Genomic DNA, 20020 nt, shown 5'->3' with positions numbered 1-20020 from the left:
TTTTATTCTGAAGTATACATTTGTACTTACTCTCATTTATTTAGATTTTCTTTCATGATTTTCCATACCAACAACATGTTCTACAAGATATCCATTGAGACCAGGGACATGTTTCATGGTTGTGGAAATGAACAAAAGTTGACAAACATGTATCTAGGGTCATTTCATATTTTAACTAACTGAGCAAATCAGTAGGCTAATAAGGACTTAAAAAAATGAGTATTACTCCCTAAGTGGTTAACTTATCTCACAATGTCTGAGAAATAATGGAGAAAGAATTGTCTTAGGGGTATCTTGACGGCTCCTGTTTTATACTTGGAGGATTTTTTGTGATACAACTGTAAGAAGACATATACCATTATGCAATGTACCATTAAGAGCTCAGCACAGACTGAAAGATGACTGCTGTCAGATGGTGACAATGAACTGGTACAATCCTAATGCCACCATCTAACTCATTTGGAAAAATGGAGACAGTGGGGCTCTTGCAGAGCATTTAAATAGAGCAGTCCTGGAGGTTGGATAATTTGTAACAGATTTCCATATAACGGATGGATTACAGGGAGAGTGTCTGTAACACATACTACCTCATCCAGTGGGGTATGATCGATGCTACTTATTAGCTTGACTTAACATTCTGTGAGCTGAGGTTGTAAGACAAATATATGAGCTTTGATTTACTGATACATACAGATCAGGTGATAAAATGTCTTTGAAACAGTGATAAGGTATTTCAAATGAATTTTACTAATAACAGTTCTATTTCTTGAGTTGCCACAAAAGAACTAATTATATGAACCAATAACCTCCTGAGCAAAACATATAATTCAAAGAGACGTTTTATGCCACAGTTTTCTGTGATGAATGAATACTTAAATTAGCCAAATCAGAATGCTGACAAATGAGAAAGCTAGTGCTTTGGTAAAGATGATTAACTTATGTGGTTTAAAAAATATTCCTATTGCTTAAAATTTTGTACTTCTGACCTAGAATATTTTAAAATCTAAGACATAATTTCAGGGGAACCTAAAAATCATTCATACTATTTGGTTTCACTTTTTAAAAATCTAAGTATTTATTTTATAAATACTTCCAAATCCTTTAGTGTCCTGGGTGGTTTGTAACAGCTTTGTATCCTTTATTTTAATTTTTGCATTGCTTCATTGTCAACTAAGCTGAAGGTATGGCAAAATCCTATGTAAACATTCATAGAATGAATATTTGTTTTAAAAATATTGAATAATGTGATTTAAATCAATTTTATAATATGTAGTTGGTGCTATTTTGTGTGATATCAAGTTGGTGGCTATAGATATGCAGATATTGATGATAGTTACTGATAAGAAAAAAAACCCTTAGAACTATCTGTCATGGGCTCATCTACACATTTTTTTCTAGAATGAAATATAATTTGTGTATTTAACTTTTTAACTTTTTTTTTTTAACTCAGTCTAATTCTTTTGATTCCTTTATATAACTGTATTTGAAGTCCTTCAGCATTTACTTCACATTTGGGAAATTCCTTTGTACACTAAGATAGCTATTGCATTTTGCTCAAAGATAGAAACCATCACAATGGAATCTTCAATGCATGTAAATGCGTGCTAATATAAACAACCTGCTTCAGGAAAGTGATGCAAGATTTCATTGCTTCAGTTTACTGAATATACTGAGATGGCCCTGAAGGTGTTTCAGTTTATCCTAATGACAATAAACCAACAGAGAACACAATTATGCCAAATCTATCAACATGCCAATTTGACCCTGAGGAAGGAGAGGCAGTCAAAATGCTTCCAATCACCTTTAGAATGTATTATCAAGTTGTAAGTGAACAAGATGGACAAAATAATCAGAATATTATTGGATATTTTAGTCAATGGATAATCAAATAGGATTGATTGTTGGAGAAATGTATACCATTTTCCGGCCCATATATACCATAAAGAACAATGATTTATTCCTTAACCTTAAAGATTAGGGAAATAAAAATTCTTTCTCTAATTAAGAATATCAACAATAATATCTACATTTATTGAGAAGCATTCTACCATTTGAAATCTCATTTCTTTCTCCTATTAAATCACAAATTAGATATTATATGCCTATTATACAAATGAAGAATCCAAAAGAGGTAAAATGACTTGCCTATGGTTATTCAGCTAGTATCAGATTGAGATTGAAATCTGGGCCTGGGTTATTTTTATAATGCTACACTGTATTGGCTATATAAACTGGTTACTATCACAGCAATTTTAAACAACGTGAGTCATTTTTAAATCAGGCTATTGAGATTCAACTAACATTTACTGAGCACCAGCTATAAACTAGGTCTAGTGCCAAGTGCTCAGGGTTGCTCAAAGATACTGTTTTTCTAAATGAAATGCAAGCACAGCAGACCTTTCTTTGCTACTTTTTATACACCTTAAGTTTATGTAATTTTATTTTCTAACTGCAGTAAATAACCTTGCAGCTGTCGCTTTTATATCTCAGCTTTTCAATGCCTGCCCACTTTGAATCTTATAGTGGTTATTTTCTATTTTAATGAACTGTTTTTATAAAGCTGGGAGCTATCTTTTTCCCTTTTCCCCTCAGTTTTTAGGTACCTCAGCAATGATCTAGAAGTTTCTGAAGGTAAAGTCTACTGATAAAGTCAATCAATAACATAGGGTAGAGATCCATGTGTTCATGACTGCCAATCTTTACATAGAAGGTATCAAATTAGATTTTCCTCATACATACTAAGCAATAAAGTTAGACACACTCTAGTTTTGAAAAATGAAAAAAAAAAGAGGAAGAGACATTTATAAGAAATATTTTTACCAAGAATGATTCAAAGTCATTTTTTTTTTCTTGGCATTAACAGACATCATCTGCTGTTCAGTTTCTCCCCTATTCTCTCACCTCAGTTGCTCTAACCCATTAGAGAACTAATTGCCTTTGTAATTCCAAATTAAGGAGTACTTAGTGAAACGGAGACATTACCTTTGCCAGATGTTTAGGACAAAATCTAATCTTCAGTAAAAGTCAGCAAAAACTTTCAATCAGTGTTAATCCTCTCTCTGTTCAATATTCATGGATTTTGTGTTGTTCAATGAAGAATCATTCAGAGACCAGGTTACATGTTGTATTATGTTAGACAAAATCAAGAGAATAATTAAGAATTGAGTATTTTGGAACATAGGTTGAAATAAAACAAGATTTTAGGACAGGGACTAAAGTGAACTTACCAATTTTCCATTGTTTTGGAGGTGTGACCAGTATTGGGCTGACATTCCACAGATCTTTTGCTTGGAACTTGGGTTCTTGGTGACCACATATAGGTTATGAAAGAGCCATGTAGTATCTATATGGCCTCTGAAACTGTGTATTCTAGGCTTACATGAAAACAAATTACTACCTAATACTGAAAAAACGTTAAAATAATCTAGGTAACTGTCACAGAAAACAAATTCATTCAGGAAATTAAAAAGGTCATGTGTTAGAAAGGATTGCTGGTTGGTTTAGTCCTATATCTATAAAAACTATGAAAAGTAAGTAGATGATTTTTCCAAATAATTCAAACAAATGAACACATGTAAAATGTACTTCCAATATTTTGCCCAAGTAATATTGGTGAGTTTAATAAGGACAACCTTCTGAACACCAAACACGATTTTTTGATTTGTGTTGTTTTGTTTTCATGACTTTTGGCATAATTTACCTATGAGTAAGTAAGAAACAACGAATATCGAGGGTTTGAAACACCAGAAGTAACGATTGAAATACAGGTCAGGTGCTTTTTAAAGCAGCTGGGAGGTTTGTACTTCCCTCATAATTGTGGCAATCATAAGAAAGTTTAAAATGAGAGAATGAGAAGAGATCATGCTGAAAGAGGTCTGTTTCTTTATAACTGCTTAGTATTCCTGGTGACATTTTGTCCGGAAGTGATTCTTTTCTATCAAAACTTAGTGTGTCTGGATAAGAAGTCCCACAAGATATCCTGAGAAAATAATCATTAGAATTTGACATTTTGTATACTTGGCAAGACATAGGGGTCAGGGGAAGTTCAGACTTGTCAGTAAGCTTAGTGGTCATTTAGAACAAAATATAAGACAGAAAGTGGTGATCAGTAATGTTGAGCTTCCTGGTCATGTGGTCAAAGATTAGAAACTTCAGAGGATTAGAGAGCGTGAGGCCTACCCTTAGAGGCAGATGAGAGTGAAAAAGAGCTTATTTGCAAGATGATGTAGATTATCTTCTGTTCTCTTTCTTACCTTAACAAATGACTTTAAACCAGCTTATGTATAAAAATTCTCTGACTCCTATGCAAAGCCTGTCACTCCATCCCTTCTCATAAGACTCTTCTCTTTCCCCTTCCTCCTTATTCCTTTCTTCCTCTTTCTCTTTTCTCCCCCTTTCTTCCTTTTCCTTCTTTTCTACCTCCCTGCTCTGCCCTTTCCTTCTCTTTCTTTCTACCTTCCTTTCACAAATATTTATCAATATTTGTCAGGAACTGTAATGTGTCAGGAACTAAGTAGATCCAGGGAATACAATAATGAATAAAATAAAAACAATCTGGCAATTGATGATGGAAGGCAGTATAATAATTTTAAATGTTCACTTTGAAATTAGTCTGCTTGGATTCTACTCACTATTCCACTTATTAGGGTGACATTCAACAAGTCCTAAACCTCCCTAAGCCTTAGTTTCTTTATTTGCAAATTGAAACTAAAAATAGTATTCCTCTCATTGTTTTTATATGATATGCTAAATGGATAAAGTGAAATAATTCATATAGGGACAGGGCCTGGCATGTAAGAAAACCTTAATAAATGCTAGTTGTTTTTTATTATTATTAATGGGGCTTATGATCAGAGTAAAATGTGCTGCTCATACATCTGTAACAGCACTTCTTATATTGTAAAAAGACATGTTCTTCTATGTCAGGGATGCAAATTGTTCATGGCTAACTGGTTCTTAGTATAGTGCCTGCCACATATTATGTGCTCTATAAATGCTTGATGAATCAGTGTTGAATGAATGAACGGAAAGTGAGCAAGGTTAAAGTTAAGCAACCTGTCCAAAGTTACAGACCAGTGAGAGCTTGGGGGATGTGAAATGGCCTGTCTGACTTCAAAGCCCATGCTTTCCTTTTATACATCTTGTTTGCCTCTTTCCACCTACTGTAATTTGGTAATTACACCCATCATGCCATTGAATTTGCCCTTGCCAAAGTCATCAACTACTTTCAAATTGCTTAACCTAATGGTAGATATTGGTTCTTATTTTACTTACACTTGATACTGTTGCCTACTTTGTCTTTCCTGAAACTCTCTTTTCTTTGTCCCTTTGACTTGATTTCCTTGCTTTCTTCTTGGTAGCTTGCTGTCTCCAGCAGCCACTTCCCAATCTTTGTATATTTCTCTCCTCTTCAACTTTAGTTTTTCTTGAGCTTCTATCCTGAGTGTTTTTCTCTTCTCATTCTTTGCATGCTATCTCTGTACTTTCATTTCTATCTGATTGTGCTCAATCTCTCAACTCTGTGCTCTACATCTCAACTTTGGTGTTTCTCTCCTACCTCCATAGCCACAAATCTATTTGCTTACAGACTAGTTTTCTTTGGAGAGCCTTATCTTAAATGCTGTTCCTTTACCACCAATCCACTTCTCTCCTTACTTTCCTGACTACATGAAAATCATGATCATTCATTAGGGTGGCCACATAATTTATCTAAACCAGGACAATTTTGAGAGTGAAAGGATTTCACTAATAATTACTCTGTCACTCCTAGTTTAACTTGGAACTATCTTGGTCTAACCAGAATGTATGGTCTCACTGCCATTGATCCCTCAATTAAGCAACACAGTTGGCATTCATTCTTGACTCTTCCTTCTCATTTTTCATAGACAGTGAGCTACCAGGTTCTATAGATTCTGTCTCCTTCTTATTTTTTGAATATGTACACTCTTTTTTAATCTCCATGATCATTTCCTTTTTTCAGACCTTTCTTATTTCTTGTGAAGATTACTGCTATAACTTCCTACTTGGTCTATTAGCAACCACTGGTCTCAAAAAACCTCTATGGTTTTCAGAATGATCTTAAAGTATATATCTACTCATGTTCCCTGCCTGCTTTGGTCCTTTGATCGATGTCCATAACTTTCAGTATAAAGGTTAAGCTCTCTACCATGGCATTAGAAGGCACTTAGATCCAATCCCATCTCTCACTTCTCCCTCTTGCACACTTAGCACCGTCGTGGTGTATAGTGGGCACCCACTAAACAATGAATAAAAACAGCACTTAAAACATAACTCACACACCAAGAACTTATCTCAATAAGTTTGCATAAATGTGAAGTGATAGTAAATGTCATTTTTATATTAAGATGGATATGTAAGAAAAATAGCTTAGTCTGTGGGACAAAGTACATAGTGAAATGTGATCACCTTAGAGTTTATGACTCAAAAATATGTATAATATGAAGTCCAGCTGATTAGAATTTTTCTCAAAATGGAAGTGAAGTCAGCGTACTTGCTTCAAAATAGCAAAATGTTCCTATTAAGAAACCTGCAGAAGTCTAAGTCAATTGACAGAAATTATCAGTGACTAAAGGAAAACTTGGCATCTAGCAGTTCTCAATATTTGTTGAGTGAATAAAATACACAACTTAGTCTCCATCAATTGGTTGTCTGTATACAATGACAATTTAATTGTTCATTTTGTTTCAATCATTTCCATCAATCAGATCACTTCAGTCAACTATCACTTCAGTGAACCAAACTAAATGTGGTGCAGAATCCAAACACACGATTAACCAAAAAAAAAAAAAAAAAAAAAAAAAAAAGTTAATGTCAAACAATTCTAAGCTAGAAAAATAAGTCATTGGTGTAAGTTATTTAAATAATCATCCAATACTTGTGATAGTAGTGATCTAAAATTTCCACAGTGATGTAGGATATTTCAATAAGATACTGCATGAATAAGATTAGGTTTTCTTTAAGAAGGAAGATATTTTACATATGTATTTTAAAGATATTTTAATGTTACAAAAACAAATATATTAATTGAATAACCTCCATTCTTCTCTAAAACAAATTAATTGCAAATTCATTTACTATTACTATTTATTAAGATTAAAATTACACTGAAAACATTTTCATTGTCCTGTGATCCCCAAATGTTGGCAAAATCAGCTTTGCTTTTGTGACTACTGGTTCTTTTTCTTTCCACTAGAAACTTTTTTTTTTTTAATAGAGACTCTTTTGAGTCCAACACTTTACTCCACCATATGAAGGCTTGTGCAATCTCCAAGTACAAGGTCATTGTGTAATGGTGAAAAAGAAAAACTATGCAAACTCTATCTTCCAAAAGATACTTGTGTTAAATACTTGTACATTTTAAAGCTTGAAACTTTCAGAAGTGGCCAGATGCTAAACTAGGCCAGTGCTAAGATAAACATTTATTTCAGTTTGGAATCTACATGGTTCACAAGGGTAGTTCTATGAGAGATATAAAGATAGAGTACATTAACACATTAATACGCTTAATTCTCAAATCAGATTCTCAAAATAGAAATATGTTCAAGGTTTTCACCTAGCTTGAATTTCCCTTTGTTGGGAAAGTTCTAGTACTTGTATCCTTCCAAGGGCAAAAAGCAGAGAATTCTTAAACTTTCCTTTCTTGCTAGTTGAGAATCACTGAAAATTATTGTTTAGACAGAATTTATTCAAAGGTCCTAAACTGGTTTCCATCAGACAGTAATTGATATCTCAAGGTTAATTTAAGAACAAAATTAAACAGGTAACACTTCACAAGTAGCTAAAATATAAAACCTCTGTGGTTGGCTAGATTAAATCACCTAGTTTGGTAACACCAGCTACCACATGATGATAAGAGGTTTTGGTGGAAATTAAAATAGAAATATGAATTAATGATTACTTTAACACAATAAACAAAATCTTCCAAAATGGAGTAGAATAATTAAAAGATATTTCCTATAAAAAGCTAATAAAACCTCTGAAGAGGTTGTAATATGTTAATTTTACAGATGAGAAAACAGATTTAGACAACTTTGTTGTCACTGAAAAAAAAAGGTATTTTAGTATCCTTTGCTAAAGTCCTTTTCTTCTTGTAGAGCAATACATAATTTAATAGCTATAGCAGGCTGGTTTCACGGCTGCGTAGTCTCTCAGGGAGGGTTCCTACCTTAGAAGGTCCCCATACTGGATATGTTCTGAGCTTCAGCTTCTTTTAATTCTAGTTGCTAAAACACTCGGCTTTGTCCATTCTTGCTCTTTAATTTGCCTCAAATTTTTAGTTAGATAAGCATTATATTCTTGGGGCAGGAGGAAGAGAGGACACTTTTTTTATGGCCCATCTTCAGAGTTCCCAGTGGCATAAATTAAATGTAATTTTATTAGAGGCATAAACAATAAAAACAAGAAATTTTACTGGTGAGAAAGATATACTTGAACAGGGGAAGTTAACTGCTTACCAATATCAATCTTAAGAATCAATGAAAAATATTAACCCTCTTTTTAGGAAAAGTCAGTGTATCAAAGAAATTGAAAGCAAAATAAAAAAAATTTATATTCAAAATGCATTAGTAGGTCAAAATGAGACATGATCACCCATCATTGATGAGACGTATTTAAGGTAATGTAACTTTCAAACACTTATCAGGTACAAATTATTCTTCTACATAATTTGCTTTCCTTCCTTTTAAAAATCACTGTATATTAACAGACAGAAATATGGATGCTTATTATTTTTGACTTCTAGTTCAAAATAAAAAAATGTGCATAAAAAAAAGAAGGTCCCCATACTTGGATTAATGCTCTGCCATCATTGTCTTGAAATTCTTATGAAGTTTTGACCAAGGGGCTCTGCATTTTTAGTTTGCACTAGTTCCCACAAATTATGTAGTCCTGTAGCTATGCCTATGTTGTCTCCTAGTATTGCATTATTTCTCCTAAAAGACTGAAAGTTTCCAGGGAGCTTTACTTTTTTAGTGTTTCTCATGCCATTCCCAAAGATGCCTCTCACACTAGTGGCCATAAGGCCCCACAGAGGGCTGAGACTTTGGTGCCTTCATCTTTCCATCTATGTGCCTAGCTCAGAGCTTGATACAGAGCAGGTACTGAATGAATGGGTGAGTAAATGAATACCAAATTATCAATATATACCCGTTGACTTATTTAACAAAACAGTCAAACTTTTAGTAGTTTTAGATTTGCAGTGAAAGGTGACTAGGTGGGTTGGGAAAGATTCAAGGTAAAATATTAAAGGAAAGAAGCTTTCTTGAAAAGAATAAATAGAATTGAATTGATGGAAAGTTTAAAGCAAGTAAGATTGAAAGACAGGTTGAACATCAAGTTGAATAAGAAGGGGTGAGTGGTTAAAAAACAGCGAGATATCTCTCAACAAGTTACGTCCTAGGGTGGAGTCTTTCCTCTCAAATTCAATTTAATAAACATCAGATTCATTCTGTAAGTTGTAACACAGGAAATGAAAATTATTGTCCAAGTTTTGAGAAAGGAGAGCATATAAGGTATGCATTCAGGAGGAGCCAAAGGATTATTGATTATTCTTTGACTATTCTAAGAGTTCTTGACCTACTGTTTTGTATTAATAAACAGAGTAATATGAATATAAAATTTTCATGAAGAAGTGAATTTTTAAACTCTTTCTTCTGCTTCTTGGCAGAATAAGCAGAACTCATGTTCTGGTCCCAGTTACCGCAGCTCAGCTAAACACATTTTATTCTTTAAACCAAGATAGTTTCCTACTCTTATATTGGCTTGGGAAAACATAATTCTAACATTCATTTTTGTAAAATAAAGTAACAAAAAACTAACACTCCTTTCTCTGGAGTCTTTAATATTGTGTTTGATCATCTCTCAAATTGCTTGGGAGTTATCGGTTCTTTACAAATCGTGTACTCTCCCATGTTACCTCTTGATGATCAATGTCCTGTGCCCTGGATAACATAATACAGTTCTATCCATCTGTAAAGTGGTTCCCTATAGCATTGTCTAGTCTTACTTTCTGTTTTGTTGCTATATCACACTTGAATAAGTGACTTAAATTGTGCACAGATGTCCAGGTGTGGCTTTAACTTCCTTTTGTATTTCAGCAAAATAATTTATTTTAACATATTCATTACTTCTATTATGGCTCTCCAAATTATTTGTGGTGCTGCAATAATGCTGGTTCACTGAATATTAAATATGTGAAAGCAAGTGATTTTATGCTTCAGATGATTATTTATGGGAAAATTCAATTTTTGGAAGATGATAAGAATAGTGGAAAAGAGGTGAATAAAAGAACTGACATTCACAAGCAAAATGAAGCAACAGTGGAAACAAGCATTTGGGGGAAATATAGCTTTAAAGTAGTTAGGAACACTCAGATTCTAAACAGGCAATGATGAGGTCTTAGGGCTACACACCTGAGCTCCAATTTGATATCCTTATGAGGCCTGGAGAAAAATTTCAGGACTTGGTAAGATGCACAAAAGAATTTCATAGACTGTCTTTAATGGGAAAGGAGATGATAAAAAAATAGCTTCCATCAATCTCGGGGAACACAGATTTTTTTCTCCCCAAATCCCCACTAAAATAGAATTACAGGGTTATAGAAATTTATCCCTTGCCACCCAAGAATGTTCCTCATGCTCAACATTGAGCAAAGTGAACTGCTGAGACAATCCAATGATGGTATTGTATAGGAAGATGTATGATGGAGTTGTCTTTGCTGTTCCCATTTTTATGTGACACATACTTGAATAAATGCACCTTAAGGATTCTGCTGCTGGAATTGTAGCCATCATTAGAAAAACTCTATTTAAAATGCTCAACTTTTGTCCTATGCCCTGTATTATTAGAATTCCCCAAGTTTACAAATCAATGAATGGGAACGGGAGAAAGAACGGCAGGGTAAGACTATTTTGAGTTTTATTTCACAAGCCAACCTGGAAAACAGCAATAGTCAAATATCCAAGTTCCTTCAATTATCAGGAGCTGTTAACAAAAATAGTAAAATTAAAAAAAGAGAGGAACCAAAACCCCTAGTTAAGTTTTTAAATCTGTCTAAGACCAACCAGGCAGAAAAGGCAAGCTATTTTCACTAATTTTAGATAAGTAAAGCAACTATATAATAGAACATTGGTGACTTGATCAAACTCACTTTGAATGAAAGCTTGAGTTGAATGTTGCATGAATATTCAGACAATAGCAACCTGTTTGAAATTTCTTTTGAGTGTAATTTCGACATTTATGCATTTTATCTTCTCCCAGGCATAAAGCCAAAGGCTAAAAGAGCAGAACACAAAAAAGCTGAACCTGAATTATGTTCTAAACTCTGTTGAGTTTAATTTTACTTACAAAGCAGAATGTTGGTTTAAATTTGCCCCTCACAACCCTGTAAAAATACCTAGTTTCTTGTTATCAACCTCTAAATTGTGTTATTCATTTGGAAAGCTCCAATTTTAGGAGCATCATTCTAAATTACTAGGCAAGTGCTACACAATAAATACACATAATCGAAAACAGACCACAGCAAGAGAAGAAAGCAATTTTCCATAAATCTGACTGCAATATGGAGCTTGCAGTTCCATGAGCCTTATAACTTCAAAAGGCATAAAAGAAGAATTTTTACCTAAATGGAATATCATGAGAGGATGAGCACTTTAAAAGGTTGATGTTTTGTAAAAGGGTAATACAGATACACACTTGATATAAATTTGGAGAAAAGTTCAAATAACCTTTTGAATAGGAACACACCAAAAAAAGGACAAAGTGCCACTCACTCAGACGCACACTTGTTTCAAAACAATATTTTACTTGGATCAATGATGGATGCACTACCAAAAATCAACAAACCTTTGATAATACATACAACTAAAACAAAGAGATGATGAAGCTTACTATATGCCTTATGTTTCCTACTCAAGATTTTTATAATATTAATGAATTCTTAAAAGTCATGATTGGAAAACACTTCAAGTAGATAAAAGACACATAGATCTAAAATATAAGTTTTTGCTATAGATTGAATTTTTATTTGCAGAGATCATGCAAAGAGTCTTAGCATACAATACTCACATCACTCAAAATGTAATTGTTTAAAATCAAAAAAGGAGAGGCACTAGGTGAGATTCTGTTAGTGTTCTAGTTCTTGAATTTAGTTTCATGGTATATTCATATTTGATTTTTCATTGAGGTATACACTTGTACACAAATAATTTGTGGAGTTTTCTGTAGGTATATTGTATCTCAAACTAAAAGAAAGAAGAGAAAAGAAGGAAGGGAGAGAGAGAGGAAGAAGGGGAGGAAGGAAGAAAGAAAGGAAGCAAGGAAGGGAGGAAGGGAGGAGAGAGAGAGATAGAAAGAATATGCATGCTAGGAGCTGCATTTCCCATACTGGGGAATAATGCGCTAAAAGAAATTAATGCTGTAGTCATTTACTTAATTCAAATAAGATGTAACTTTATAGGGTTGCAGAATTCGGCAGCCCAGTTCATAGTGGAAACCACTTAACTGTCATTTATGCACAGACTCTGTTTGACATTTTCAGACTTAAAAAACCCCTGTCACTGAACAGTGGCAAATGCCACCATATTAGGCATGCAGTTTTCCTGTTTTGGGAAGCAGAATTTAGAAGTTAGTGGAGGGAAAAAAAAAAAAATGCCTAAGGGTTCCACTAGCTTTGCATTTGAAAAACACACATCTACACACAAACAAATTTTCTCTCAGTCCAAGTATCTGTGGCTCCACTGTTTAAAATTTCTGTTTGGCATTAAGTTGGTGAAACAATAAGTGACCCCTTACTACTGAAGGTGTTTTAGACCCTGAAGTTGGATCTACCGGTTTTGTCTGTTACTAAGAAGCAGTTTTCCATGTGATCTTTTCAACGGCAAAAGGTTAAGCAAAAATGACATATATTGTAAAATTGAAAGTAAAATGCACAGTACTGATGTGCTCAAAGTCCATGCATTTAAATTCCTTTGTATGATAATTTATGGTGATCATGTCTTCGGACTGCACTATTAGCATACTCACCCCTAACCAGAAGTTCTGCCTCATCTGACACACTGTCTGCTGTGGTCTGTACCCTGCAGCCATATCTCCCAGCATGCATCAGAAGGATGTTCCTGATCATTAAATCTGCAGAGGATGCTTGCTGAAAGAGGGATGAAGTGCCAGTTTAAAATGTTGCAAATCTGCCTAGTTCAAGGTGGTTTAAGGGGAATTTTGTACATTCAGTCATAGGGCCCATTTTTGTCCTTACAATTTATATGACAACAATACAGAAATCAAACATGCCCTATTTTAAGGAACACATGGAAGTTATGTTTTCAATGACTGCTAATAAAGAGTTTGAACATTAAATATTTCATATCATGATTCAGCAGCTAAGATATTTAAGAAATATTTAAATATGCATAAACATTCATATATTTAAAAGTATAGGAAAAATAATCAGTGAGCCAAAATTATCGCTTTGACATTCAGAGACAGGCCTATATTGTGGCAAGACAATAGTTTTGAAAGGAAGAGCAACGTGTGGAAATTAATTATGAGAAGATAGCAGTCCAAAGATTATCTTGTGCAGCTTTATTGAATGATTGTTTTTGTAAGTACACTGTAGGCAACAGAGTGAGAGTGCTTGGGTGGAACATTGCTGGTGCAAAGCCATGTGTCTTTACTTAACGAAGATTTATTCCTCCCATAACCGCCACCATCAGGGAGTAGGGTCAGCCTGTATTTCTGCTAATCAGTGTAGTTATGAAACACAAAGGAGTTTTGAAACACTTGATTCTTGTTGGGAGCATGATGATTAGAACATAGTTGAAGAACAACTGCAGTTAAGGAGATGAATAAGTATCTTTTAGATGTATCAGTTCATGGGATTAGTGATGATCCTACACATTAGAATGACGGGTACAGACTTTCATTACTTAAACTTGGCTTTCATTTACTCTATCAGGAAAGACAGATTTGTGTGTGTGTGTGTGTGTGTGTGTGTGAACATCCAAAGATCTGGAATTCACAACTCATAAGGTATTTCTTCAGATAACAACATAGCAAAACTCCAATACACTCTTCAGTTTTCATGTTGCAATAAAAAAATTGGCTGGAATGAGTGTAGATGCATATAGCTTGAAACGATATTTTCAAAGAACTCAACACTTCTCTATAACAGTAGTTGAGTATATGAAAGGATGTTTAATGCAAGCCAAAGAGAAGCACTTCAGATTAGAGATCTTTTATTTTTTGATGGAATAGGTGAATTACCTTAAAAAAAAAGTGTATTTGTCCTCAGAGGGCAGTATCCCAATAATTATTTGAGTTTAGTTGCTTGCCTTTATTTTGATATAGACTAATGGGTTATATAAAAACCATAAAAGTGAGAAGAATTTCTAGAAATTCTTTGGATTCTTTTTTCTTTCCTTAGGGTTCATTGAAAGTGTGTGAAGTCATTGGAAGTTTTTACCTGTCAAATTATGTGTATTTATTTAAATGAAATGCTTAACTGTATACTATGTTTTAAACCACTTTTTTCTGGTATTTCTTTTCTGTTTTTTTTTTCCTTTCTATTGGTCTTATGATAAGAACTTCTAAAGGTATTGAAGTTTTCTCATGAAATAATTGTTAAGACATAGTCTGGTTTAGTCATTTACAAGGGAATGCTTCATGGTAAGAATGCATTAAAATGTCATAACAATTATTTCAAAGAATGTGATATTTGTCCAGAGAATGTCCTACGCTGCTAATTTCCTTGGGATAAATTGGTACTCTTAAATTTCATTTTCTCATCTATACTGGACTAAGTGTTTACTTCTTTCAAATCTGAAAAGGAAATTTATACTTTAAAACTCTTTGATTTAATATGGGTATACAAAAGCAAATTATAAACATTATAAGCTATAATTCAGTTTCAAATCAACATAATTTAATACTTATAAATAAGCTTTGATATTTTTATCACTTTATGTAGTATGGGTCCATCTTAGGTGTGAAAATTTCTTTTTCCCCTTGGATTTCAAAGAAGCTCTCCTAATAGGGTACTCAAATTAATCAGGAATCAATACATACACTCTGAACCCAGAATGGGGCCTATGTCTAATGGAAAAGCCAAGGATAGGTCCAGAAAATCATAAGGGACTTTTATTATTTCCAGAAATATGCTTATGGAAGACTGTGCTTGGTATTTTTTGTTTTGTTGTTTTTTTATTTGCTTGTCTATTTTCTAATATCACAAACTGATTGGTGGTAGTTTAACAGTGGAAAAAGTAATGATTAAAAGTCATTTTCCAGGCTCACATTTTTGAAAAATTATTTTATAAAATCACATTCTTGTGATTAAATAATTGATTGTCTTATTTTCCAGAACCTTTTCTTCCCAAATTATTGATTTCTTTTTGTCCTGGATAAAAGTCCTCAAACCTTTGTCCTTTCTGTTGAATTATAGTAAAAGAAAAGCTTAATGAGATTAAGATGAGTCTTCACTGAAAATCACATAAAGATTTGAGGAATTCAGGAGGGTGAGGTATAGATTATCTTTCCTATGCTGTCTTTTACTTGTTTCCTGCAATTAATAGTGTGCAATACTTTATTAGCTGGCTGAAGCTCCATCACCATCTATCAGGAATAAAAAGTCTAGAGTTTATTGCATTTCTGTCAATGTCAAGACTATTTGAGGAGTTGAAATAGTCTCATTTTGGGCTCATCCCTTCTCTTTTGGATTATACCTACGTTATATTTTTACAATTCTAGACAGGGAAGATTAAAAGTAAAATGAATGGATTGTGAACACTAAACCTAAATTACCCATTCAGTAGATTTACTGATCTTTCAAGAGAAGTAATGAGAAGAATTCATGGGGAACCCATTATACTTAATCTCAATCCACAGTATGCAGTTCCTGAGAGAGAACCTCCACAATTTAGTGCACTTTTAATGAAATGGTTACTTACAGCAGATGCTTGCTTTCTTAAGCTTAAACCTCATTTTCACTTTTTCTCTCTTAGGAGTTATTCTCTTTTCTTGTTTTGTTTGACACTTACTTTATATCCTGTCTTTTCTTTGCTGCTTTTTCTGGCTTTATGAATAAACTGTGTTACATGTTGTTTCAAATGAACTTCCCCACAACCAGTACTTAACATAATGCTCCAAGCATTGTGCACCTAGCATTGTGCATGCCACATAGCAGGAGCTCAATAAATATTTGTTGAATGGCTGAATAAATGAAGACTCTTTAAGAAAGAGGCTGTTACACTTGTTTTGGGCATAACATAATGCATAGACTAGTCAAATTGCCATATTGTACACCTGAAACTAATGTAACATTGTATATCAACTACACTTTAATTAAAAAAAAGAACAAAGAAAGAGGCTGTATGTTTACTCTCTGTGAGAGCAGCAACATGGCTAAATCATTTACATTTCTTGGTCACATAGTCTCACTAGAGCAGTTGCTAGATTATTGTAATTTTTATTTATGCTTTGAAATAATACAGGAACTGTCATCCTTCCACTCAAGTCCAAATCTTTATTGGCTTTCACTTTGACTAAATGTCCTCATCCCACATAAGACTGTTAGTTAAGACTTCTTAAAAATGGAAGCACATATAACTTTGCTGTTCAAAGTGTGTGCTGGCTCCTATTACCTTGTGGATTAAGTCCAATCTCCTCACTTCAACACAGAAGGCTCCTCAGAACATGATGCCACCTCCTATGACAGAATCCTGTGCTTCTACAGCTTTACTCTCACCTTTTCTCATCCATGGGACTACTTCCTATAATTCTGCCTGTTGTTCTGTTGCAGATGCTCTTTCTCCTTTCTTCGCTTGAGAAGATACTTTTAGACAGCTCGAAGGCCTTCTCCTTGGTAAAGTCTTTCTGGACTTTCTGGGCTAGACTTCATTAGCTCTGCCACTGTTTAGTTATGCTCATGTCTCTGAACTAGCACTTGATGTTCTTGGAAGTCACCCCCAAGGTCTACTATGGATAGTCCCAGAGCTGAGCTTGGTGCTAATGTAGCCAATGATCACTGGGTGAGCTGATGAATGCATGAAATGACTTGTTTCCTTCCTTCTCTGTGCCTGACATACCTCCTCATTCCCCTCATTTTTTTTCTTTCAAAGAAGTTAGGATGGGAAATAAGAAAAGATCATGGAAAAAGACAGTGGAAAAAAGGTACTTAAAGAGTATATACAGATTTTAGAAAGACACAGAATTGTGTGAATTCTTGCTCTACCACTTATTAAATTTTTAATTTGGGAAAATTACTCTACCATGCAAAACTTCTCTCACAGCTGCAATGTGATAATGCAAGTAAAGCCCATAGCAATATCTAGCACATAGTGAGGGTTTGATAAATGCTATCTGTTAATAGGACACTATAATCACACTCTTAGCCAAGACAAATCTTTCTTTAATTGGTATTCACTCCTTTGACAAGTGTCTATCAATGTTTTCCATAGATATAGTAATTTTTCTGATAAGTACTTAGTTTTATTTTGTATATATATATAGGTATCCGCTCCTATAAGGAAACTACTGCACTCAGAATAAGAAAACCTGAATTCTAGCCTTAGTTTAGTGACTTCCTAACCTTGCAACTCTGGGAAAGTCACTTTATTGGGATAATAACTGCACTATCTCTTTCATGAGGGAAATCAAGTGAAACAAAGTACATACATACATGAACTACTGGGAAATTCTTCAAAAGTGTAAAATATTCTTTTTTTTTTTTTTTTTTTTTTTGACAGAGAGAGAGACAACGAGAGAGGGAACACAGGCAGGGGGAGTGGGAGAGAGAGAAGCAGACTTCCCGCGGAGCAGGGAGCCCGATGCGGGGCTCGATCCCAGGACCCTGGGATCATGACCTGAGCTGAAGGCAGACGCTTAACGACTGAACCACCCAGGCGCCCCAAGTGTAAAATATTCTTAAAGCTTTTCTTTTTAAAGCAGGATTTAGCAGAATGCTGTGCACATACTAAGCACTCTGAGAATCTTTGCGGAATGAATCATCCAAACAACAAGATAGCTTAAATTGAGTATTCTTGTAAATAGGACTCATGCTGAATGACTCTGTGAGAAGCCTGCTGGGGATGGCTGTTTCTGTGCCCTCATTTAGGGTTTATTTAACTTTCTCAAGAGGCTCACATAGGGCATTTCCAGCATCCCCAGCCCCTAACAGACATACAAACCATTCTTCTCTACAAAGCAAAAGTAACATAGCATATAAATTCTGTGAGATGTGATTTTAAAAATTTTTTCTAACATAAAAAAACTAGGTATCAGCTATGAGACATGGATTATTAGATATGATTAATGTTATTGACATAAACTCTTGAATACTTAAAAGATTTCCCTGGTACAGTATTTTTTTTCCCCAGAGGATGATTTGTTTCAAGTACCCTACCATGATAAGGAAATAACATACATATACATTATTTTTCTGTTTTTTTTTTCCTTAGACCTTTATATAACAGGATTTACATTCATGATGGCATGGGTTTTAATATATTTTTAAAGAAAGCTGATATTAACTTGCATGCTTAAATAATTGGACATACTCTCTGAAATAGAAAAATTAATTGCTACTAGTGAAAAAATACTAGACAAAATACTATTTGACAAAAACATTTATGTCTATAATGATGAAATAGTAAATGCATGCAACAATTCATTGAAGACTAAAAATAGGTAAAAATTGCTCCCATTACTAGGACTTTGGGTATTTAATTTCCAACACATATTCTAATAACGTACTTTTAAGTACTCAGAAAAATGCAGAAACAGCTTTACTTGATGACGTAGGTTAAAGAGGAACGAGTTGATAACTTTTTGATGAACTCAGAATAGCCAGATATCCAAACTGGATCACTTAATATTATAAGCACAAAGTCATGAATTCATGGGATCAGTCCACTATCTTGGTGAAAATGAAGATTAGACATTAGGAAGCAGCTCAAAGCAAGAATATACAGGAAAAGTTATAATTAAATTTTAGTATAACAAATTTAAAAATAAAAATGTTAAGTCGTACTTATTTCCTCAACTACAAAACTGGATATATGAAGAATAATGAATGAATGACAAAATGCCATGTGCATCACATTAGTGTTCCTCCTTTCCCAAGTAGATATATAGAACTAGAGAATGTAATATCTAACATGTCAGTCGATGTCAGACTTAGGTGGTATGTTTGTTCCCTAATTCTTAAAAAATGTCTCTGATCTGAATACATGTGCATTGACTCTCTTTTCCCTAGTGGTAGGTAATGGGCATTCCTTTATCTAAGATTAACATAAATGGGGCGCCTGGGTGGCTCAGTTGGTTGGTTAAGCGACTGCCGTCAGCTCAGGCCATGATCCTGGAGTGCCAGAATCAAGTCCCTCACCGGGCTCCCTGCTCAGCGGGGAGTCTGCTTCTCCCTTTGACCCTCCCCCCTTCATGCTCTCTCTCTCTCAAATAAATAAATAAATAAATAAATAAATCTTTAAAAAAAAAGATGAACATAAATGATCAAGATAAAAGGGCTCTGCTATAGATTGTATGTGTACCCCATTTCCCCACTCCCAATTCACATATTGAAATCTAATTCCCAATGTGATGTATTTGGAGGTGAGGTATTTGGGATGTATAGTATGAATGGGAGTAGTGCCTTTATATAAGAGACCCCCGAGAGTTCTCTTACCCCTTCTATCATGTGAAGACATAGTAAAAGATGGTCATCTGTCACCAGACACTAAATTTGTCAGTGCCTCCAGAACTGTGAGAAATAAATTTCTGTTTTGTATAAACCACCCATTCTATGGTATTCTGTTACATCAGTCTTGATAGACTAAGACAAGCTCTAAATGCCTATAGTGTCATTTCTATACTAATCTAGTGCATCTAAGTTAAAATAGGCATGAAACAGACAAGGTCATATAGTTTATCAGTCTATACTTTCTTGAACTTACTTGTAATTCCTTCCTAACTGTTGCTAAAGTTTATCTTATATACCTGCTAAGATTATCTGATA

General features: G+C 34.2%; 1 protein-coding gene across 12 annotated transcripts in view; it reads right to left on the bottom strand.

Moving 5' to 3' along the window:
• Window positions 1-20020, bottom strand: part of CNTN5 (contactin 5) — a 1392146-nt gene that overhangs the window by 108251 nt on the left and 1263875 nt on the right. For all 12 annotated transcript variants that reach the window (XM_064577192.1, XM_064577190.1, XM_064577193.1 and 9 more), the window contains one exon: window positions 13042-13162. In XM_064577192.1, the coding sequence (XP_064433262.1) occupies window positions 13042-13162 (121 nt within the window). The remainder of the gene's footprint in view (window positions 1-13041; window positions 13163-20020) is intronic.

This window comes from Mirounga angustirostris, unplaced genomic scaffold, assembly GCF_029215605.1.
Source record: "Mirounga angustirostris isolate CCGP_5_RB_7025 unplaced genomic scaffold, mMirAng1.0.hap1 SCAF_13, whole genome shotgun sequence".
Classification (NCBI taxonomy): domain Eukaryota; kingdom Metazoa; phylum Chordata; class Mammalia; order Carnivora; family Phocidae; genus Mirounga; species Mirounga angustirostris.
The sequence above is the reverse complement of the archived record's forward strand: the minus strand, read 5'-3'. Positions and strand labels throughout refer to the sequence as shown.